The sequence below is a fragment of the Hippopotamus amphibius genome, chromosome 16 (assembly GCF_030028045.1).
Source record: "Hippopotamus amphibius kiboko isolate mHipAmp2 chromosome 16, mHipAmp2.hap2, whole genome shotgun sequence".
NCBI classification, from domain to species: domain Eukaryota; kingdom Metazoa; phylum Chordata; class Mammalia; order Artiodactyla; family Hippopotamidae; genus Hippopotamus; species Hippopotamus amphibius.
In genome coordinates this window covers 58,254,252-58,278,096 of record NC_080201.1, presented here as the reverse complement: position 1 = coordinate 58,278,096, position 23,845 = coordinate 58,254,252, and the positions used below count along the sequence as shown (strand labels likewise).

At 38.5% G+C, this 23,845-nt stretch overlaps 1 protein-coding gene across 1 annotated transcript; it reads right to left on the bottom strand.

Moving 5' to 3' along the window:
• Nucleotides 1–19,718: 19,718 nt before the first annotated feature.
• On the bottom strand, nt 19,719–20,234 carry LOC130839092 (securin-like). Its single transcript, XM_057712949.1, has one exon. It carries the CDS (start codon nt 20,232–20,234, stop codon nt 19,719–19,721), a length of 516 nt encoding a protein of 171 aa, XP_057568932.1.
• Nucleotides 20,235–23,845: the final 3,611 nt, after the last annotated feature.

Below are 23,845 nucleotides of genomic sequence, written 5' to 3'. Positions count from 1 at the left end.
GCCCCCTGCATTGGAAGTGCAGAATCTTAACCACTGGACTGCCAGGCAAGTCTGAGGATTTTTGCATCTATGTTTATGAGAGATATTGGTCAGTAGTTTTCTTTTCTTCTAATATCTTTGTCTGGTTTTGGTATCTGGATAATGTTGGTTTCATAGAATTATTCCCTCTGCTTCTGTCCTCTGAGAGATTGTAGAAAATTGGTGTGTTTTCTTTCCTAAATATTTGATAGAATTCATTAGTGAACCCATCTGAGCCTTTTGCTTTCTGTTTTGGAAAGTTACTTCAATTTCTTTAATAGAGACTGGCTTGTTTATGACTGTTTCTTCTTATATGAGTTTTGGAAGATTGTGTCTTTTAAGGAACAGACCCATTTCATCTAGGTTATCAGATTTATGGGCATAGAATTGTTCATAGTATTCCTTTATTACCCTTTCCGTGTCCATTGGATGTGTAGTTATGTCTTCTTTCATTTCTGATATTATTAATTTGTGTCCTCTTTCTTAGTTAGCCTGGCTAAAAATTTATCAATTTTATTGATCTTTTCAAAGAACCAGCTTTTGATTTTGTTGATTTTCACTATTGATTTCTGTCTTCAGTTTCTGCTCTAATTCTTATTATTTCTTCTGTTTACTTTGTATTTAACTTTTAAATTCTTCTTCTAGTTTCCTAAGGTGGAAACTTAGATTATTGATTTTATATCTTTCTTCTTTTTTAATTTATGCACTCTATGCTATAAATTTTCCTCTAAGCACAGCTTTTGCTGCATGGTCCCACAAATTTTGGTAAGTGGTGTTTCATTTTCATTTAGTTCAAAATATTTTAAATTTCTCTTAGAATTTCTTCTTTGACCCATGTGTTATTTAGACATTTGTTGTTTAATCTGCACATATTTGGGGATTTTTTCCAGTTATCTTTCTGTTATTGAATTCTAGTTTAATTTGATTGTGGACTGAAAGCAGACATAATATGACTTCTTGTCTTTGAAATTTGTTAAGGTGTCTTATGGCCCAGAATGTGGTCCGTTGTGGTGAATGAGCTTGAGAAAAATGTGTATTCTGCTGTTACTGGATGAAGTAATCTGTAGGTGCCAGTTACATCCTGTCGATTGGTGGTGATATTGAGTTTGACTGTATCCTTACTGATTTTATGCCTGCTGATTTTCAGTCTTTGTTCTCTTTGCTTTTCAGTTTTGGAGGTTTCCATTTGAGATATTCTCAAACTCAGAGATTATTTTCTCAAATATGTTCAGTCTACTAATGAACCCATCAAAGATATTCTTCATATCTGTTACCCTACTTTTTTTTCATCTTTATCAGTTCTTTTTGGTTCTTTCTTAGGATTTCCATCTTTCTGCTTACACTACCCATCTGTTCTTGCATGCTGTCTACTTAGTCCATTAGAGCTCTTAGCATATTAATTGTAGTTGTTTTAAATCCCTGGTCTGATGATTTCAACATCCTAGCTACGTCTGGTTCTGATGCTTGCTGTCTCTTCAAATTGTGTTTTTTGCCTTTCGATATGTCTTCTAATTTTTTTCTTGATAGCCTGAACATGATGTAATGTGTAAAAGGAACTGCTGTAAATAGGCTGTTAGTAATGTGGTGGTAAGGTGTAGGGTGAGGGGAGATGTTCTGTAATCCTGTAACTAGATCTCAGTCTTTTAGTTAGCCTGTGTTTCTGGACTGTGAACTTTACAAGTGTTTCTCAGTTTTGTTTTGTTTTGTTTTTCTTTCTTCCTCTCCTTTTAGGTGTGCCAGGATGGCTGGAGTGAGCTGGAGTTGGATATTTCCTTACCCTAGGTCACTTTGACTCTGCTATTAGCCCAATAGATTAGGCTTTGGTTAACTAGTTTCTCCCGAGGGCAGACCTTGTTAAGAACAGAGTGCTCTGGAGCAGTTCAAAATGGTTCTTTTTTTCCCTCCCCCTGCTGGAAGCACAAGGGAATTGTTCTCTCATATTCTGTTAAGAACCTGGTCAAGCTCCTGGACGTTAAACTCATAAAAATATGCCCCTCACTGAGTCCCTTGAAGTTTTAAACTCTCAGAGGTGTCCACACTGAGCCTCCAGCAATTTTTCAATTACAGTTCAGGTTTTCCTATCCTGGTAGAGATTCCGTGGTGATTTTTGCTCATGAGTCTCTGCTCCAGTCATTATTCAGTGAATCTTTGTATTTGCCTGTCTCTTCAATCTTGAGGGCAGTGATTTGCCCTATGTCCTCACTTCCCTTAGGGATCCAAGAAGAGTTGTTGGTTTTTCAGTCTGTTCAGCTTTTTTACTTGTTAAGATGGAGTGGCAAGGCCCTCCTTTACAAGCTCCTTACATGGGGATCAGAAGCTGGAAGTCCAACCCAGATGTTTTTCAAGTTCCAGTATTAACTTTTTATTTTGACATAATTTCAGACTTACAGTTGTAATTTTGGACTTAAAATTCTTCTGTCTTTTCTTGTCTTCCTGACTTTGGCATTTTTAGTGAATATAGGACAGTTACATTATAGAATGTCCCTCAATTTGGGTTGGTGATGTTTCCTCATGATTAGATTCTGGTTTTACATTTTTGGTAGGAATACCACTGAAATGATGTTGTGTTCTTCTCAGTGCTGCATGTTAGGAGGCAGATGGTATCAGCTGACTTTCATTACTTGGTTTGGCAGATGGGAGCTCCTTCAATCTGGTTTCTATGTCCAGTATCATCATTTTGTTTAAAATTTTTACTTATTGATACATGCTTTTCTGGATTATTAAAGTAACACTTTTTTTAGACAGTTTACTAAACTAATTTAAAATCAAAGAGAAGGATATAAAAATACCTGTAGTCCCCTCGTCTTCTATATATTAGTGTATTTTCTTTCAGCCTTTTCTTTAATTGCATTTCTTAATTCTTTTTTTTCATTGCATTTTTAAATGTAGTAGAGATAGAACTGAAGACAGAAATTTATATGTTTTGTTTTTTTAACCTATCATTGAAATGTAAGCATTTCCTGAGCTACTAAGAACTCTTTGGAAACGGTGTGTCTCACAATTAATTTATCCTTGTGACCCAGATGTGCCTGTGCTGCCTCGGCACCCACCTGCTGCCTCTGCTTTTGGGTGGCATGCCCCTTTCCCCTCTGAAAGAAAACTCCAGTTTCCTCTCTCTTCCCCTCTTCTACATCCTGTGTTTTTTATCCCTTTTCTTTTCCATCACAATCCTTGCCTGTTCTCTTGTAGAGCATTTGAGGAGTAAACAAAAGGTCAGAGTGGTGGAAGCACAGAGAACAGAGAGAAGAGTGGCCCCAGATATGAGGTAGAGCACTGTCCACTTGCTGCGGATAGAACAGCCGGGCAGGGGGCACGGTTAGACAATAACTAGATTAACAATCAGTAGATAATCACGTCAGGAGGTGAGAAATGCTATGAAGAAAAATAAAAATGGATGGAATGGAGAGAGTTGTGGGTAGGTAGCTGCTATTCTAGATAAGTTGGCAGGGAAGACATCTCTGATGAGGTGACATTTGAGCAGAGACCGAGTGTTTTACAGGTGAGAAAGCTCAGAGAAGTAAGGCAGCTTTCCTAAGGTTGGTTTGCCAGGCAGATTTAGTATTAAATTCGTTTCTTTGATTCAGAAGCCCACTGTAAATGGTACTTCCCTCTGTACAGAGTGTACCTCAAAGTTTTCAGAAACTCTTTGAGTGGGATTCCTAGCTATTAGCTTGGCTGTTTCTACCCTTCTTCCTTGCACTAAAACGTTTATAAGAAGTAATACTTATGTAAGAGATTTTTTCTGTGCTTTAAATTTCAGTGGTGGTAGGGACAGAAATGCAAGGTTTCCTTTTTTTTTTTTTAATTATTTTTTATTGAAGTATAGTTGATTTACAATGTTGTGTTAATTACCACTGTACAGCAAAGTGATTCAGCTATACATATATATATTCTTTTTTTTTTTTTTTTGGGGGGGATACACCAAGTCAAGGTTTCCTTTAAGGAGGTGTTGAGGATTGTTTTGGAACTCAGTCATTTCTTGATTCTAAAATCTAAAATCTAGTTTTTGGTGTCCTTAAGGTCTACTCAGAAAGTCAAACACTACCTTGGAAAAGTTGGAGCTGCTCCTCAAAGTCTGCTTGGAATGACGACTGAGGCCCAGCCTTCAGAATCTTCACTGGCAAAAACCTCATCTGTTGAAAGTTCCCGAGGAAGCCAGACTTTGGAAGACAAGGGCATAGGGGCCTGGTCTCTGACGGCCTGGGTTTCAGAGGCCCAGGCTTTGGAGGCCCGGGCTGCAAGGGCTCAGGCCTGGGAGACTCAAGCTTTTGAGGCTCAGAGCAGGGCCAGCCAACCCAAGCCAACCTCTGTATTGGAGGCAGAAGCTGCCCCAGTCCTGAAACACACACTCTTACCTGTGAAAGTTCAGGTGCCAGAGGAGGAAAAGAGTGAGGTTCTCTTTACTCGTCCATTCTGGTCCAACAGGGTTGAATACATCCTGGCCCAGGTGGGCTACTCCATGAGGCCAGGCAGTCTGTGGCGTTTTTGCTACCTGTGGCTTCACAGCGGAGGTTGTAAGTCTGGGTACCAGAAATCATGGATCCACAAGGGGCTAGCAGGATGGAGGCCTGTCTGGGCTTCAAACCCTAAGGTCTCTGGGGTCTGTAGAGGCTAGAGACTTGGTACTCTGAGCAGGATAGGAGCCAGGTGCCTGAACATCAAGGATCATGGGAGGGGTAGAAGTGCAAGATATCTGAACGTGAGAATGGTGGGGCTAGAAGCCCTGATCAGGGGTGGGTGAAAACTAGATATTTGGGTCTTCCAGGGATTGGGGACCAAAGAACTGGACACCTGGGACTGTGAGGGATGTGGGAACAGTTGATCCCTGATGCCTGTGGCCCTGAGGGAGGTCACTGGTGGGGAACGTGTTTTCCTGGACCCACAAAGAAATCCAGGCACTGAAAAGCCAGATGGTTCTAAGAACTCCTCCTTGAATCCCCTGCACAGGCAGTTTTCTCATCATCTACATCCTTATGCTGTTCTTGGTCGGGGTTCCTCTCCTCTTCCTGGAGATGGCAGCTGGTCAGAGGATGCGTCAGGGCAGCATTGGTGTGTGGAAGGTCATCAGTCCCTGGATTGGTGGCATAGGGTATACCAGCTTCATGGTGAGGAGCCCTGGGCTGCCCAGGCCTACCCTCTACACCCCATCCCCATCCCAACCCTTGTCCTGGAATGGGTCCCATGACTTCACTTCCATGGGTCAAGTCCCTTCAGTTCCCCAGTCCTCTGTCAAATCCCCTCCGTTTTCCTGTCCCCACTCTTCCTCCCCAGCCACCTCCTCCCTGGCCCCTAGGTGTGCTTCATCACCGGCTTGTACTTGAATGTGGTCAATGCCTGGATCCTCTTCTACCTGGGTCAGTCCTTCCAGTATCCCGTTCCATGGGAGAAGTGTCCCTTACTGAATAACTCCAGTGGCTTTGGTGAGGAGGAAGTGAAAGATGAGAAGGGGGAAAAGAGAGGGGTGGAAGGGAATTTGGAAGATAGTGGAAGGAAGGCGAAGTGGGAGGGGGAAGGAGGAGGGGGAAGTGGGGGAAGGGCTAAAGAAGAGGGGAGGGGTCACCCTATCTAGCAGGCATGTCCAGAGTCAGGTCCCCTCAGATCCTGAATGTGCACGGACGACACCCTCCCTGTACTTCTGGTACCGGATAACTTTGAAGGCCTCAGACAGAATTGAGGATGGTGGGCCACCAGTCTTCAGTCTGAGCCTGCCCCTATTCGTGTCCGTGTGTGTTGTTGGTGCTCTCATGTTTAATGGGCTCAAGTTCACCGGGAAGGTGAGCCACCCTTTTTTTGATTCCTTGACATCCTCAGATGCTTTAGCCCTGACCTCACATTGTTATTCTTTGATCTCCTATTTTCTTATTCCCTCTGCCCTTTAGCTCCCACTAGCCCCTGACCCCTGCTGGAAGCTGTCTTCTGACTCCTCCCTATTTCTGATTCAGAACTTTTGATCCCTGCTGACTGTTGGTTGATTCCCACTGATACATGCTTTGTCCCACTATCAATTCAGGTAATATTTATCTTGGTATCAATGAGCTATCTCATCATCGTCTGTTTCGTCATCCGGAGTATACTGCTGGATGGGGCATTATTTGGCCTTCAGTATTTGGCAGTTGTCAAGGTAAGGTGTATCTTCCTCACCCCTCTCCAAGGCCTTGGAGGACACTTCTTGCATACTCTTAGCACATCCTTTCCCCATTATCTTCTTCTGTGTCTCTCCCCATTTCTGCCAAGATTCTCCTCTCCTCCTTTGACATCTCCTTTTAACACTTGTCTTCTCCCTTTTAGATATCCGCTATGTACAACATGAACGTGTGGTGCCGAGCAGGGAACCAAGTCTTGTTTTCCTTGGGCCTCGGCTTTGGCTCCATTGTCTCCATATCGTCGCACATGCAACCATCCAACAGCTGTCTCAGTGATGCCTTTGTTGTGGCTCTGGCTGACCTGGTCTCCATGCTGCTTGTCACACCTTTTATCTTCTCTGTCCTGGGCTTCTGGGCCACAGTCCTCACGCACCGCTGCAGTGAGAAGTAAGGCCAGCCTCTTAGTTGAGGGTCCCAGCCCCAGGGAACTACAATACCCAGAGAGCCTAACCTTAAAGTTGCTACAAAGACCCACATTCAGACATCTCAACCTCAGGTGCACTTGTGAGCCTCTACTTTCCCCTATAGTGAAAAACAGAGACAATACAATCCCTGCCATGTATTATCCTTTTCAGAGCCCTTTTCTAGCCCTAGAAATCTTCAAACTCCGATAATGTCAGCTGTCCACTTCAGAGTACCACCACAGAAATGTGCAAGCATGCAAGATTACTCTAGTACCAGACAGCATCCAGGATCACAGCCATCTGGAGAACTTTCCACTTCCTGAATGCCTTCATTCTTTACTTTCAGTTCCTAAATTTAGGGGTTTCTGTCAGTCTGTCATACTTAAACCCCAAAAGGACTCTCAGAACTAGAGCCTTTATTGTCTGCTCACCCCCATTTTTTAATTCTCTAGGCATTAATTTCAAAAAAAAATCCATCAGACATTTAGAAAGTACTCCTTGCATAACACAGAGACTTGGACAGTGAATCAAACCACAGTCCTTGCCTTCATTGCATTTTCAGTTTTGGAGGGAGGAGGGGAGGGGTATTAGATACTTGATTATACAGTCTTAAACTCATGATAACCAGCAGTAGGAGTGATGGGGAGGACAGAAGACAGAGCTGTTCATTCTACCTGAGCTACTAAGAGAAGGACTCCCAGAGGAGGCAAACTTAAGCTGAATTTGTCCCTGGTAATCCTAACCTATGCAAATGGCTACCATTTCAGTCTAGAAGAAGGCTGGGCATATGAAGATGCACATGTGCAAGAGGTCTCTAATGTATATGCTTAGGAATGGAATTACTGAATAGGGTTGGCATACCTTCAGTCTTAACATACGTTGTCTGATTTTCAGTGTGGTTTATGATATGTGAGAATTACATGTATTTCACTTTCTGGACAACACTTGGTTAAACTTGGTCGAACTTTAAAATTTTGCCAGTCTGGTGGGAGTGTAACGGTATTTTTAATGTTTTAAAAAACATTTTATTATGTATTACATACGTATAGAAACATGCATAAAACAAAATGTGCACTGTAAAGAACTGTAAAATAAATGGCAACCATTGTAAGAACTAGAATGACCCTAGAAGCTCTCCATATATCTCTAATTATAACCTCTTTCCTCCCTCCTAGAGGTAACCATTATCCTGACTTTTATGATAATTAGTTCATTTTCTTTGTATTTGTATTATATGTATGCTTATATAAAGCAATATAGTTTTTTAAGGACTTTTATTGAGATATAATTGACATACAGTAAAACTGCATATATTTAAAGTGTACAATTTGATATTTTTGTTGTTGTTAGTAATGTATATATGGCAATCCCAATCTCCCAATTCATCCCCCCCAGGCCCCCCCCCCCCACTTTCCCTCCTTGGTGTCCATATGTATGTTTCTTTCTTCCTTTCTTTCTTTCTTTCTTTCTTTCTTTCTTTCTTTCTTTCTTTCTTTCTTTCTTTCTTTCTTTCTTCCTTCCTTCCTTCCTTCCTTCCTTCCTTCCTTCCTTCCTTCCTTCCTTCCTTTCTTATAAAGTTTATGTATTTATTTATTGGCTGCATTGGGTCTTCGTTGCTGCACACGGGTTTTCTCTAGTTGTGGCGAACGGGGGCTACTCTTCATTGTGGTGTGCAGGCTCTTCATTGCGGTGGCTTCTCTTGCTGTGGAGCATGGGCTCTAGGCACGCGGGCTTCAGTAGTTGCAGCACACAGGCTCAACAGTTGTGGCTCAAGGGCTCTAGAGCGCAGGCTCAGTAGTTGTGGTGCACGGGCCTAGTTGCTCTGCAGCATGTGTGATCTTCCTGGAGCAGGGATCGAACCCGTGTCCCCTGCTTTGGCAGGCGGATTCTTAACCATTGCACCACCTAGGAAGTCCTATATGTTTGTTCTTTACATCTGTGTTTCTATTTCTGCCTTGCAAACCAGTTGATCTGTACCATTTTTCTAGATTTCTCATATATGCATTACTATACGATACTTGTTTTTCTCTTTCTGACTTACTTCACTCTGTACGACAGTCTCTAGGTCCATCCATGTCTCTACAAATGTCCCAATTTTCTTCCTATTTATGACTGAGTAATATTACATTGTATATATGTACCACATCTTCTTTATCCATGCATCTGTTGATGGACATTTAGGTTGCTTCCGTGACCTGGCTATTGTAAATAGTGCTTCAGTGAACATTGGGGTGCATGTGTCTTTTTGAATTGTGGTTTTCTCTGGGTATATGCCCAGCAGTGGAATTGCTGTGTCATAAGGTACTTTCATTTTTAGTTTTTTAAAGAACCTCCATACTGTTTTCCATAGTGGCTGTATCAATTTACATTCCAACCAACAGTGGAAGAGGGTTCCCTTTTCAAGCAGTATAGTTTAACGTGTCCATTTATGAAGTCTAATTTGTTCATTTGCATATACATTTTCTTTGTATTCTTTTGTGTTTTACTTTTTTTATTCAACATATGTTTGAAGGATTCATCCATATTGTTGTGTGTACCTCTGGTCTGTGCTTTTTAATGCTGTGTTCCAGTATATGAACATACCACAGTTCATTTATCTATTCTACTATTGGTGGACATTTGGAATCTTTCCAGTTTTTGACTATTAAAACAGTGTTGCTCTACACATTCTTATACATGTTGCTTATGTACTACATATGTGCACATTTTTTTAGGATATGTAAGCATGAGTGAGATTATTGGGGTTTAGTTACCTATTACCATGTGACAAATCACTCCAAAAGTAAGTGGCCGAAAACAGCAGTGGTTTATTATTTCCTCATGATTCTGTGGGTTGACTGGAAAGTTCTTCTACTGGAAGTGGGTGGGTTAACTCATAGTTGGCCCAGCTGGGACAGCACTTCTCTGCTGTACATGGTGTTGGCTGGGCTCACTCTGCTTGCAGTCAGTTGGCAGGTCAGCAAGGCCTGTTCTCTTGACTAGGATGCCTCACCTTGTGGCTAGCTTGGGCTTCCTCATGTGGTAGCTTACAGAGAATGAAGATGGAATCAGCAAAATGTCTTGAAGCCTGTTAAACATGGGAAAGCTCCCATTGTTACTGCTGTTATATTTTGATCAAAGGAAGTCACAAAGCCACCCCAGATTCAAGGACTGGAAAAACAGACTTTACCTCTTGATGGGAGAGGCTACAAATATACCATGGCCATGTTTTTTCAATCTACCACATGTATGTTCAGCTTCACTAGATAACGCAAATTACTTTGATAGGGTGGTAATGATCTCTCTCTTACTGTCTCTCATACACACACCCATTTGCTTAATCCCAGTGTAAAATACACGGAAAATAGTTACAGAATCGCTTGCCCATACTATTGCAAAAACATACTAATCCCAGGTTTCAGTATTTGTTGACAACTTTTTGTCTTTATTCTGAATTTTGTAGTCACAATGCTGTGTTCAAAAATTACTTCAGCTAGTGCTTTCTCCTCCATCCAGTGTGGTTATGTCATTCGCTTGAAATACCGTTATTTTCATTTGTTTCTGTTTGTATGGCATTTCAGTGTCCCTACTAACTTTATTTTTTATTAAACATTAATATGGTGTCAAAAGATAAAATTATACAAAAAGATAATCAGAGAAATCTGACTCCCCCACCATTACTTCAACCCAATTTTTAACCATCCCTTGTAGGAAACTCATTATTTTTTGGTTTATCCTTCTGGTGTTTGTAAAAATAAATAGAAATGTGTATGTTTTCTTATTTACCCTTCTTTCTAACACAGAAGATAGCATACTATATACACTCTTGTTTTTTACTTTTAAAAAATTTAACAAGATTTCCTGGGAATCACTCTTCCACATTCATTCCTTTCTTATTAATCTGCCTTAGGCTACTGGTATTGCCTGCTAGCCTCTGTATCTGCTGTTCCTCTGTGCTTTAGAGTTCTCATTGCTCCTAGTAGGTGAGCCCTTGTTATGGTTAGTAATTGGACACCATCAGAATTAAAATCATTTTCTCTTTGAAAGATACCATTAAGATAATGAAAGTACATGTCACAAAATTGGAGGAATTTATATATTCTGTGCACAGTTGATCCTTAAACAACAGGTTTGAACTGTGCAGGCCCACTTACATGTGGATTTTTTTCAATAGTCAGTCCTACAGTACTACATGACCTGTGACTGGTTGAATCCGTGGATACAGAACTGGGTACGGAGGAACTGCAGATATGGAGGTCTGACTATAAGTTTCTTTGTTTCTTTAAAAAAATTTTTTAATGACTATCTTTCTTTTTTTAAAAGATTCATTTATTCTTTTCTGTATTTATTTTTGGCTGCGTTAGGTCTTTGTTGCTGGGCGAGGGCTTTCTCTAGTTTTGACGAGCAGGGGCTGCTCTTTGTTGCAGTGCACAGGCTTCTCACTGTGGTGGCTTCTCTTGTTGTAGAACATGGGCTCTAGGCATGCGGGCTTCAGTAGTTGTGTCATGTGGGCTCAATAGTTGTGGCTCGCCAGCTCTGGAGTTCAGGGTCAGTAGTTGTGGTGCATGGGCTCAGTTGCTCCGCAGCATGTGAGATCTTCCTGGATCACAGCTTGAACCAGTGTCCCCTGCATTGGCAGGCGGATTCTTAACCAGTGTACCACCAGGGAAGTCTCTTACTGTAAGTTATATATAGATTTTCAGCTGTGCAGAGAGCTGGGTCCCCAACCCTCATTTTGTTGAGGGATCAACTGTACATGTTATTTAGAACATGTAAAGAAATCTTTCAACTCAGTGAGAAGACAAACAACACAATGAAAGTGTGCACTTCACTTTTACTGTCTGATTGGAATTAATATGATATTTTTACCACTTTAAGTGAAATGTAAAACCTCATCATCATAATAGGACCTTTATCCACCCCCTTTATGTTATGGTTGTTATATGTACTACATGTATATACACTGAAAATACCATCAAACAATGTTATAATTTTTACTTTCAGCTGACATACTTTCAACTGACATGCATATTCTAAAACTTGAGGAGAAAAACAATCCTGTCATATTTACCTAGATACCATTTTTGTTGCTCTTCCTTCATTTCTGAAGTTTGAACGGTCCCTCCAGTATTATTTCCATTCCATCTGAAAAACTTTTAGCATTTCTTTTATGTTACAGGTATGTTGGCAATGAATTTTTTGAAATTCCTGTATTGAATGATACCTTTATTTTACCCTTATTTCTTGAAGGAATTATGGGTTGTCAGTCCTTTTCTTGCAGCACTTAAAAAATGTACTATTTCTTTCTGGTCTCCATTTCTAATGAGAAATGCAGTCACTCAAATACATCTGTTGTCTGCTAGTAGTCTGTCTTTCCATTTGTTTCAAGAGTGTTTGCTCTGATATCTCCAAGTGTGATTGTAATAGTTGCTTTAAAGTCTGATAATTAAAACTTCTGTGTCATTTTGGGGTTGTTATGTATTGATTATCTTTTTCCTTGTGGCATATTGCGGTTTTCCTGGTTCTTTATACATTAGGTAATTTCGTATTGTATTATGGTTATTTTAAATATATATGAGACTGTATTCATTTAAATTCTTTGGAAAATGTTGATTTTCTTTTCTTCTTTGTCTTTTTTTTTTTTTTTTTACAGTTTTACGAGACAACTGCCCCAGTTAGATTTAAGTTGTAAGTTTCTACCCATATTCCTCTCTTCCGTGGGCTGTGGTTCCAATATTGTTCAGTTTTCAAAGTCTTTGCAGTGATATTTGCTCTGTCCTAGTTGTGTGCCACTAGTAGTTTGAAAGCTGAGCAGTGGTATTACCCTGTTTTCCAGTTGTCAGAGTTTTTGGAATGCTGTTTAGGGTCAAGTATAATCTTGTGCTGCCCAGGATATGATATAACACTTTATGGGATCATCTTCTTGAGCTCCCTCTTAACCTGAAGTCTCCCCAACACTTTCCAGTTCTTAGAAGTCCCACTACCTGGCTTTCTGCCTAAAAAACAAGGGCTTTAGTTTCTTTGCTCTGCTACTCCTTCATCAACTGCATCTGTCTCCAGGGCTACACATTGAGAGAATAGAAAAAAAAAAAATTTAAAGTAACAGGGATTTTCCTCCGTTATCCGTGTACTTGGGACCAGTTTATCTGGTCAGAGGGGGGTTTCCATCTCAGACGTATAGGTACTTGTCCAGCCACCACTGCCATAGCCATCATTGTTGTTGCAGGATTGTCTGACATGTTTGGTAAAACAGAAAAAAGAAAAAAAAATCAGGGGATTTCTCTTGCTCTCTGAAAATTTGAGGCCTCTTTTTTTTCCCCCTTGGACCAGAAATATAGGACTTTTCTCTTGGAACTCTTTCTGTCCATACCTGATAGGCAATTCTGGGTTTCAGGCTACCTTTGAGTCCAGACCAAGAGATACTATAGGGAAAAATTATTGTAAACTCATTGCTAACTTGGTGGTACTTTGAATTTGATTCTCCTTCCCCCAGCAGCCTACTACTGTTCCCTTTTTTCAGAGTCCTTCCATGTGTAGGACTTTCAGTTGCATTAAGTAGAAGCAGGATAGCATATACATCTGAACTCTGTAGTTTCTGATGAGAAGGCATTCAAAAAAATATTCATCCTACTTGGGGCTGGCTAAGCTTTGTGAATTTGTAAATTTGTCTTTTTCACCAAATTTGAGAACTTAACTGTCATTTTCCCTTTAAATATTGTTTCTGCCTCATTCTCTCCTCTCCTTTTGGAATGCTAATTATGTGTATGTATGCTAGACTCTTTGTTATTGTCCAGCAAGTCCCTGAGGCTCTGTTCATTATATTCTGAAATATGATTTCCTCTGTTCCTCAGATTGTATAATACTATTGATCTATCTTAAAGTTCACCGACTTACCTCTGATTTAGTCCATCCTAGTACTTATTTATCTTATAACTGGAAGTTTGTACCTTTTGACTACCTTCATCCAATTCCTCCTCCCCTCAACCCTGCCTCTGGTAACCACATATCTGATCTCTTTTTCTGTGAGTTTATTTGTTTTAGTAGTATAATTGGCCTACAACACTATGTTAATTCCTGGTGCATAACATAGTATGTTTCTCTACATTTAAAAATGATCACTATAAGTCTAGGTATCATTTGTCATCATACAAAGATATTAAGTAATCATTGGCTATATTCTCCACACGGTACAATTCATACCTGTGACTCATTTGTTTTGTAACTGAAAGCTTGTACCTGTTAATCTCCCTCACCTATTTCTCTCCTACCCCAGCATTTCCCCTCTAGCAACCATCTGTTTGTTCTCTGTAACTATGACTGTATCTATGACTCTGTTTCTCTTTAGTTATATTCATTCATTTGTTTTGTCTTTTGGATTCCGCATGTAAGTGATATCATACAGTATTTGTCTTTTTCTGTCTGACTTATTTCACGTAGCATAATATCCTCTAGCTCCATCTATATTGTTGCAAATGGCAAGATTTCATTACTTTTTGTGGCTGAGTAATATTCCATTATATATATATATATATGTATATGTGTGTGTATATATGTATACATATATGTATATCTTCTTTATCCATTCATCTTTTTAAAAAATTTTTTATTTTATTTTTTTAAATTAATTAATTAATTAATTTATTATTTATTTTATTGGCTGTGTTGGGTCTTTTTTGCTGTGCGTGGGCTTTCTTTTAGTTGCGGTGAGTGGGGGCTACTCTTTGTTGTGGTGCGCAGGATCCTCATTGCCGTGGCTTCTCTTGTTGCAGAGCACGGGCTCTAGGCACGTGGGCTTTTTTTGGTAGTTGCAGCACATGGGCTCAATAGTTGTGGCTCACGGGCTCTAAAGCGCAGGCTTAATAGTTGTGGCCCACGGGCTTAGTTGCTCTGCAGCATGTGGGATCTTCCTGGAGCAGGGATCAAACCCGTGTCCCCTGCATTGGCAGGCAGATTCTTAACCACTGTGCCACCTAAGAAGCCCCCCAAAATTTTTATTTTATATTGGAGCATAGTTGATTAACATTATATTAGTTTCAGTTGTACAGCAAAGTGATTCAGTTTTACATATTATCCATTCATCTATTGATGTGCACTTAGGTTGAGTTCATATCTTGGCTATTGTAAATAATAATGAACATAGAGGTGCATGTATCTTTTCAAATTAGTGTTTTCATTTTCTTGGATAAATACCCAGGAATGGAATTGCTGGATCATATAGTAGTTCTATTTTAATTTATTGAGGAATCTTGATACTGTTTTCCAGAGTGGCTGCACCAATTTACATTCCCACCAACAATGTATAAGGGTTCCCTTTTCTCCACATACTCAGCAACATTTGTTATTTGTTGACTTTTTGATGGGTGTGATGGGTCAGGTCACATTCTGACAGGTGTGAGGTGATATCTCATTGTGGTTTTAATTTGCATTTCCCTAATGATTAATGACGTTGAGCATCTTTTCATGTGTCTGTTGTCCATGTGCATGTCTTTGGAAAAATATCTATTCAGGTCCTCTGCCCATTTTCTAATTGGGTTTGTTTGTTTGTTTGTTTGTTTTTCTATATTTTATTTTATTTTATTTTATTTTATTTATTTATTTATTTTTTGGCACACGGGCTTAGTTGCTCTGTGGCATGTGGGATCTTCCTGGAGCGGGGATCGAACCCATGACCTCTGCATTGGCAGGTGGATTCTTAACCACTGCGCCACCTAGGAAGCTGGGTTTGTTTTTATGTCAAGTTTTATGAGTTCTCTGTATGTTTTGGATATTAACCCTTTGTTGTATATATTGTTTGCAAATATCTTCTCCCATTCAGTAGGTGGCCTTTTTGTTTTATTGATAGTTTCCTTCACTATGCAAAAGCTTTTAAGCTTAATTAGGTCCCATTTGTTTATTTTTGCTTTTGTTTCTGTTGCCTGAGGAGACATATCCAAAAATACATTGTTAAGACTGATGTCAAAGAGTGTACTGCCTAAATTTTCTTCTAGAATTTTTATGGTTTCAGGCCTTACATTTAAGTCTTTAATCCATTATGAGTTTATTTTTGTATATGGTGTGAGAAAGTAGTCCAGTTTGATTCTTTTGCATGTAGCTATCCAGTTTTCCCAACACCATTTATTGAAGAGGCTGTCTTTTTCCCACTGTATATTCTTGCCTCTTTTGTCATGGATTTTGGATTGTTGTGTTTTAATTTTCATTTGTCTCCTGGTATTTTTTTTTATTTCCTCTTTTATTTTCTTCAGTGACCCATCAGTTGTTTAGTAGCGTATTGTTTAACCTCTGTGTGTTTGCGTGTTTTTTTTTTTTTTTCTGCAGTTTTTTTCCTTGTAGTTGATTTCTAGTCTCATAATATTTTGGTCATAGAAGATTCTGATACGATTTCAATCTTCCTAAATTTACTGAGACTTGTTTTGTGGCCTAGGATGTGATCCATGCTGGAGAATGTTCCACATACACTTGAAAAGAGTGTGTATTCTGCTGCTTTTAGATGGAATCTTCTATATATATCTATTAAACCCTCTGGTATAATGTGTCATTTAAGGCCAGTGTTTCCTTATTGATTTTCTGTCTGGATAATCTATCCATTGATGTAAGTGGGGTGTTAAAGTCCCCTACTATTGTTGTGTTACTGTAAATTTCTTCCTTTACGTATTTAGATGCTCCTATATTGGGTTCATATATATTTACAATTGTTATATCTTGTTCTTAGATTCAGCCTTTGATTATTATGTAACGTCCTTCTTTGTCTCTTTTATAGTCTTTGTTTTAAAGTCTATTTTGTCTGATATAAGTATTGCTACCCTGGCTTTCTTTTTGTATCCATTTGCATAGAGTAGCTTTTTACATCCCCTCACTTTCAATCTGTGTGTGTCTTTAGGTCTGAAGTGAGTCTTTTACAGACAGCATATATATAGATCTTGTTTTTTGGGTCTATTCAGCCACTCTATGTCTTTTGTTTGGAGCGTTTAGTCTGTTTACATTTAAAGTAATTATTGATAGGTGTGTATATTTATTGTCACTTTGTTAATTGTTTTGGGGTTGTTTTATAGTTCTTTTTCGTTCCTTTCTTCTTTTGCTATCTTCCCTTGTGATTTGATGACTGTCTTTAGTGTTATGTTTGGATTCCTTTCTCTTTTGTGTGTGTATCTATTATAGATTTAAATATATATATGTATTTATTTATTTGGCTGCGTTGGGTCTTAGTTGCGGCACGTGGGATCTTTGTTGCCACATGTAGGATCTTCATTGCTACATGTGGGGTCTTTGTTGCAGCATGTGGGATTTTTGGTTGTGGCATTGTGGGGTCTTTTTTAGTTGTGGCATGCGAACTCTTAGTTGCAGCATGTGCGATCTAGTTCCCTGACCAGGGATCAAACCTGGGCTCCCTGCACTGGGAGTGCAGAGTCTTAGCCACTGGACCACCAGGGAAGTCCCCATTATAGATTTTTGGTGTGTGATTTCTGTGAAGTTTATATATATATTGATATGCATATATATAGGATATATAGATATTATATATATAATTAAGTTGCTGATCTCTTAAATTTGAACGCATTTTAACAACCCTGCATTTTTACTACCACCCCATATTTATTGTTTTTGACCATCATATTTTACATCCTTTTGTTTTGTATATCCCATAACTACTTATTGTGGATATACATGATTTTACTACTTTTGTCTTTTGATCTTCCTACTAGCTTTATAAGTTAACCTACTATCTTTACTGTGCCTTTACCAATGAGATTTTTCCTTTTATAATTTTTATATTTCTATTATAGCCTTTTCTTTTCTGCTTAGAGAAGTCCCTTTAATATTTCTTATAAAGCTGGTTTCTTTTAGCTTTTACTTGTCCGTAAAATTTTTTCTCTCTCCTTTAAATCTGAATGAAAACATTGCTGGGTAGAGTATTCTCGGTTGTAGGTTTTTATCTTTCAACACTTTAAATACATCATGCCACTCCCTTTTAGCCTGCAGGGTTTCTGCTGAAAAGTTAGCTGATAGCCTTATGGGAGTTCCCTTGAATGTAACTTGTTGCTTTTCCCTTGTTGCTTTTAATATTCTCCCTGTATCTTTCATTTTTGCCATTTTAATTACGGTGTGTCTTGATGTGGTCTTCTCTCAGTTAATCCTATTTGGCACTCTCTGTGCTTGTGGTCCTGGATGTCTGTTTCCTTTCCCATGTTAGGGAAAATTTCAGTTATTATGTCTTCAAATATGTTCTCTGCCTATTTCTTTCTCCTCCTTCTGGGATTCTTAAAATGAGAATGTTAGTATGCTTAATGATGTCTCAAAGTCCTCTTAAACTATCCTCATTTTAAAAAATTCTTTTTCCTTTTTTCTTTTCAGCTTGAATGGTTTCCACAACTTTGTCTTCCAGCTCACTGATCCATTCCTCTGTATCTAATTTGCTGTTGATTCCTTCTAGTGTATTTTTAAAAGTATGTATTTATTTATTTATCTATTTATTTGGTTGTGCTGGATCTTAATTATGGCAGGTGGGCTCCTTAGTTGTGGCTCACAGCCTCCTTAGTTGCAGCTCTCCAGCTCCTTAGTTGTGGTATGCAAACTCTTAGTTGCGACATGTATGTGAGATCTGGTTCCCTGACCAGGGGTCGAACTCAGGCCACCTGCCTTGGGAGCACAAACCACTGTGCCACCAGGGATGTCCCAGGATTTTAATTTTCATGAAGCCCAGCTTATCAAATATTTCTTTCATGGATTGTACCTTTAGTGTTGTATCTAAACAGTCATTACCATTCCCAAGGTTCTCTAGATTTTCTCCTGTATTTTCTTCTATGAGTTTATAGTTTGAGTTTTACATTTAGGTCTGTGATCTATTTTGAATTAATGTTTGTGAAGAGGTGTAAGGTCTGTTGTCTAGATTCTTTTTTTTTTTGCACATTGATGTCCAGTTGTTCCAGTATCATGTGGTGAAAAGACCATCTTTGCTACTTTTTCAAAGCTAGGTTGACTATTTTTATGTTGGTCTATTTCTGTGCTCTCTATTCTGTTCTGTTGATTTATTTGTCTGTTCTTTTGCCAATACCATATTTCTTGATTACTATAGTTTATAGTAAGTCTTGCCAGTCCTCCAACATTGTTCTTCAATATTGTGTTGGCTCTGCTGGGTCCTTTGCCTCTCTTCACATAAATTTTGGAATCTGTTTGTCAATATCCATACAATAACTTGCTTGGATGTGATTGGAATTGCTAGAAGTAAGTTGTTAAGCTTCCAAATATTTGAGTTTTTACCACCCTATTTTTATTGTTAATAATTAAAAATTTAATGCCATTGTGGTCAGATAACATACTCTGTATAACTGCCATCCTTTTATTTATTGAGAATTGTTTTATAGCTCAGCATATGGTCTGTCTTGCAGAGCATTCCATGGGCACTTTAAAAGAATGTGCATTCTGCTGCTGTTGGATAGAGTGTCCTATAAATGTCAAGTTGGTTGATATTGGGTTCAAATCTGTATTATTAGTGGTTTTATGTATTTGTTCTATCAATTAATGAAAGAAGAGTGTTGATAACTATAAGTGTGGATTTATCTCTTTTCAATTCTGTCAGTTTTTACTTTATTCATTTTGAATCTCTGTTGCTGGGTGTATAAGCATTATAATTGTTATATCTTTGTGATGAATTGACTGCTTTATCATTATGAAATCTCTTTTCATCCTTGGTATATTACTTATTCTGAAGTCTGCTTTGTCTTAACAGCCATTCCAGCTTTCTTATGATTCATGTTTGTGTGGCATATATTTTTCATCTTTACACATCTAATGCATCCATATCTTTATAATTAAAATATGTTCTTATAGCTAGCATATAGTTGGTTCTTACTTTTTTATTCGGTATGATAATAGAATGTTTAGGCCATTTATGTTTATTGTAATTATCAATAGAATTGGGTTTAAGTCTACCCTCTTGCTGCTTCTTTTCTTTTTGTCTTGTCTCTTCTTTGTTGCTTTATTTCTTATTTCCTAATTAGACTGCTTTTTTTTCTGTTAAACCAAGAATTGCTTTATTAATACAAACTGTTAATACATATCCACAGACTATAAATTGCTAAGAAATTTAAATATCTTAGTCATAGCAAACAGGTAGCAATTCAACATCCAGGGTCAACAGAATGCTTGAGGGAGACTGCAACAGGTTAGACTCCCATGGTCAAGGAGGCATTTTCAGAGGTGAAGGGGGGCCCAGGAGTAACAGCTGCTCAAGCTCCTTCTTCTCATCAAGGATCATGAGAGGCATTCCATTCAAAGGGAGGTATGCAATCTGGTGCTCTTCAGGCAGGTCAAAACTCTCAAAATCTAATGGATTGAAGGGAAAGAATTTTTCTGTTTCTAGATAGGCATCATCTGAGGCAGGAGCAGAGCTTTTTGCTTTAATGCTCTTCTCAGTCATCTTTTTGGAAGAGAAGGTTGTCTGTTTCTGTTTGAGGGGTCCATTAGTCTTAAGTGACTTTTCTGTAGCTCTGTTGACAGTTCCCAAAGCCTTTCTGGCAGCTTTAGGCAAAGCTGGTGGAGCATCAAACATTTCGCCAACAGGTGGTGGTGAAACCTGAGATCTCCCATCTAAAGCTCTGACTGAAGGCCCAGACCCCAGCTTCAGCCCGTCCTTAGGAGCCATGCGGGTGCCTGGTTCTCCATTTTCCTTATCAGCATAGATTAGAGTAGCCATTCTGGGTTACATTGGGAACAACAGCCAAACTCTCCCAAGACATGGTCTCTAGACTGCTTTTTAAAAGGATTTTAAGATTCCATTTTTATCTCCATTCTTGGCTTATTCACTATATCTCTGTTTTATGTGTTGAGTAGTTTTTCTAGAGCTTACAATATACATCTTTGATTCATCACAGTCTTCTTTCAAATAATACAAAACAATTTCACACAAAATTTAAGAATATTCCAACAATATACTTCTGTTCCCTCTTCCTGTCCTTTGTATTGTTGTTGTCATGCATTTTTCTCCTCAGGACAGTATAAACATAATACATTGCTTCTGTTTTTGCTTTAAATAATTAAAACCTTTAAAATAAATTTTTAAATGAGAAAAAAATGTGTCATATTTGCTCAAGTATTTCCCATGTCCACTGTTGTTCATTCCTTTGTGCAGATCCGAGTTTTCATCTGGTATCATTTTCCTTTCATGTAAGAAATTCCTTTAACAGTTTTTGTAATGCAGATCTATCAGCAATGAATTATCTCAATTTTTGTGTAAAAGTCTTTACTTCACCTTTACTTATGGAACCTATATTCAAGTGAATATATGAAATACAATCAGAATGAAAAGATATTTCAGTGTAAAGTTCATTTAACATTTTTTTCTTTCAGCATTTTAATGATGTAATTTCTCATCCTCTTGCTATTATACTTTCTGATAACTTTCCTGCATTCATTCTTATCTTTGTTTCACTGTAATGTAGCTTATTCTTTCTCAAGACTACTTTTGATTTTTTCTTTTTCACTGTTGTTCAGGAATTTTATTATCATAGGTCTGCTTTCAGTTTTCTTTCTGTTTATCCTGTTTTGAGTTCTTTGAGCTTCCTGAAACTGGGGATTTACAGGTTTTATCAAATTAGGAAAGATTTAGGCCAATATTTTTCAAATACGCTACCCTTCCCTTTCCTCTTTTTCTGGAACTCCAGTTGCACTTATTTTAGAGGGCTTGATATTGTTCTGCAAGTCACTGAGTCTCTGTCTTCTTTTTTTCAGTATTTTTTCTCTATACATTTCCTATTGTATAATTTTTATTGTTATTTCTTTGGGTTCCTTGATTTACCTTCTACAGTGTCTAATCTGCTATTAATCTCATCTGGGAGTTTTCATTTCAAATATTATATTTTTTATTTCTAGAAGTCCCCCGGTTCTTTTTTGTATCTTCCATTTCTCTACTTGTTAGGTTCATGTTTTTCTTTAGACACTTTGACATAATTTTAATAGCTGTTTCAGTATCCCTAACTGCTAATTCCATCATCTGTCATTTATTGCTCTATTTTATTTACTGTGTTATTTACTGATTTTTTTTTTTTTTTACTGTGTGTAGGTCACATTTTTCTCTTTTTTCATTTGTTTACTAATTTTTGCTTGAGGTTGGACTTTGTGAATTTTATATTTTTCAGTGTCTGGCTTTTTATTGCCTTCCTTGAATGAGTATTGATTGAGCTTTGCTCTAGTAAGTAATGTTACTTGTGATTCGGTTCCATACTTTTGAGGCTTGATTTTAAGCTTCATTAGGGTGGGTCTAGAGTAGTCTTTTCTGCAGGAATGCTTCAGTCCCATTGCAAAGACATGGCCTTTCTGGGCTCTCTACTGAATACCCCATTCAGAACTTGTATGTTTTCCAGTTATTCTTTAGATAGCCTTGTGGATTTTCATCCTACGTGTGTGGATCTTAAAATTCAGCAAAGACTCAAGAGACTGTATGCAAATTTTTGGAATTCTGTTTCTTCATAACTACCTTTCCTCCAGAATTCTTCTTTGGAAATTCCAGCTTCTTTGGCCTCCCTGAACTCCCTGTCACCCTAACTCAGTGAGACTGCCGTGCTTTACTTGTGATCTGCTTTTCTGCTCTGCAGACTAGAATGTGCCTTCAGACAGAAAACCAGGGCAGTTATATGGCACACATAATTTGTTTCCCTTCTCTCAGGGATCACAGTCCTATACTGCCTCCTGTTATCTAATGTCTGAAAGCAGTTGTTTTTGAAATTTTGTCCAATTATCTAGTTGTTTACAATGGGAGGGTAAGTTGAGCCCCTGTTACTTAGTTGTGGCTGGAATTAGAGTTATCCACACTGAGTTTTAAATCTCAATTATTTTTTATTTCAAAAGGTTCTGTTTCATTTTTAAAACTCTTCATGGTCAATTTATAATTTCTCGTTCCCTACAAATATTTCCAAGCTTGTCTTCTATTATTTATGCATAGTAAACTTAGCTGTATCATAATCTTTGATAGTTCTAATATTTGGAAGTAACTTTACGTCTGTTTTTACTGTGTTGTTTCTGATGGTTATTGCTCATGGTGTCTTGTTGTTGTGTGTGTGGTTCTTTCCATGTCCTATTTATTTATTTGACCATTATTTGTAAGAATTCTTTAAGGCCTAAGAAGAGGGTGTATTCATCCAGATAGGACTTTTGTTTCTACTTGATGCATAGGGACATTAGAAAGACTACTTGAAACTCAGTTCTTGAGGGGTTTTTTTTGTTTTTTTTTTAAAGATTTTTTTTGTTGTTGTTGTGGACCATTTTTAAAGTCTTTATTGAATTTGTTACAATACTGCTTCTTTTTTATGTTTGGGTTTTTTGGCCACAAGTCATGTGGGATCTTAGCTCCCTGACCAGGGATCAAACCCGCACCCCCTGCATTGGAAGGTTAAGTCTTAACCACTGGACCACAGTCCCTTAACTTGAACTTTTGAGACAACCAGTGTCATTTGGGCTCCAAGTCCAAGCTAGATCTGGCTTGCGGTTGTGACATTCAGGAGCTTTAAAAATTTGCCCTTGTTTTGCTCATTTCTGAAGTAACTTTCTTGGCATTCCATGTTGTGTGGAACAGTTAGGTGCAAGCTTCTGGTTCATTTTTTTTAAAAATTTATTTATTTATTATTTTTTGGGGTATACCAAGTTCAATCATCCTGGTTCATTTTTATACTGAAGGTGTAACCCTTTGTAGTGCCAGATTTAGGGGAAGACCTTCTGTTCTGATCCTTACTTTGGGCAGGCTCTGGTGCTTTATATTTGACCCCCATATTCTTTTTCTTTTCTTTTTTCTTTTTTTTGCTGCATTGGGTCTTCATTGCTGTGCGTGGGCTTTCTCTAGTTGTGGTGAGCAGGGGCTGCTCTTCCTTGTGGTGCACAGGCTTCTCAGTGTGGTGGCTCCCCTTGTTGTGGAGCATGGGCTCTAGTACATGGGCTTCAGTAGTTGTAGCCTGTGGGCTCAGTAGTTGTAGTGCATGGGCTTAGTTGCTCTTCAGCATGTGGGATCTTCCTGGACCAGGGATGGTACCCATGTCCCCTGCATTGGCAGGCAGATTCTTAACCACTGTGCCACCAGGAAAGTCTCACTCTTTCTATGAAAAATTAACTAATTAATTGACTGGCTACATTGGGTCTTTGTTGCTGTACATGGGCTTTCCCTAGTTGTGGCAGGTAGGGGCTACTCTTCATTGTGGTGCGTGGGCTCCTCATTGCAGTGGCTTCTCTTGTTGTGGAACATGGGCTCTAGGCACATGGGCTTCAGTAGTTGCGGCACATGGGCTCCATAGTTGTGACTCACGGGTTCTAGAGCACAGG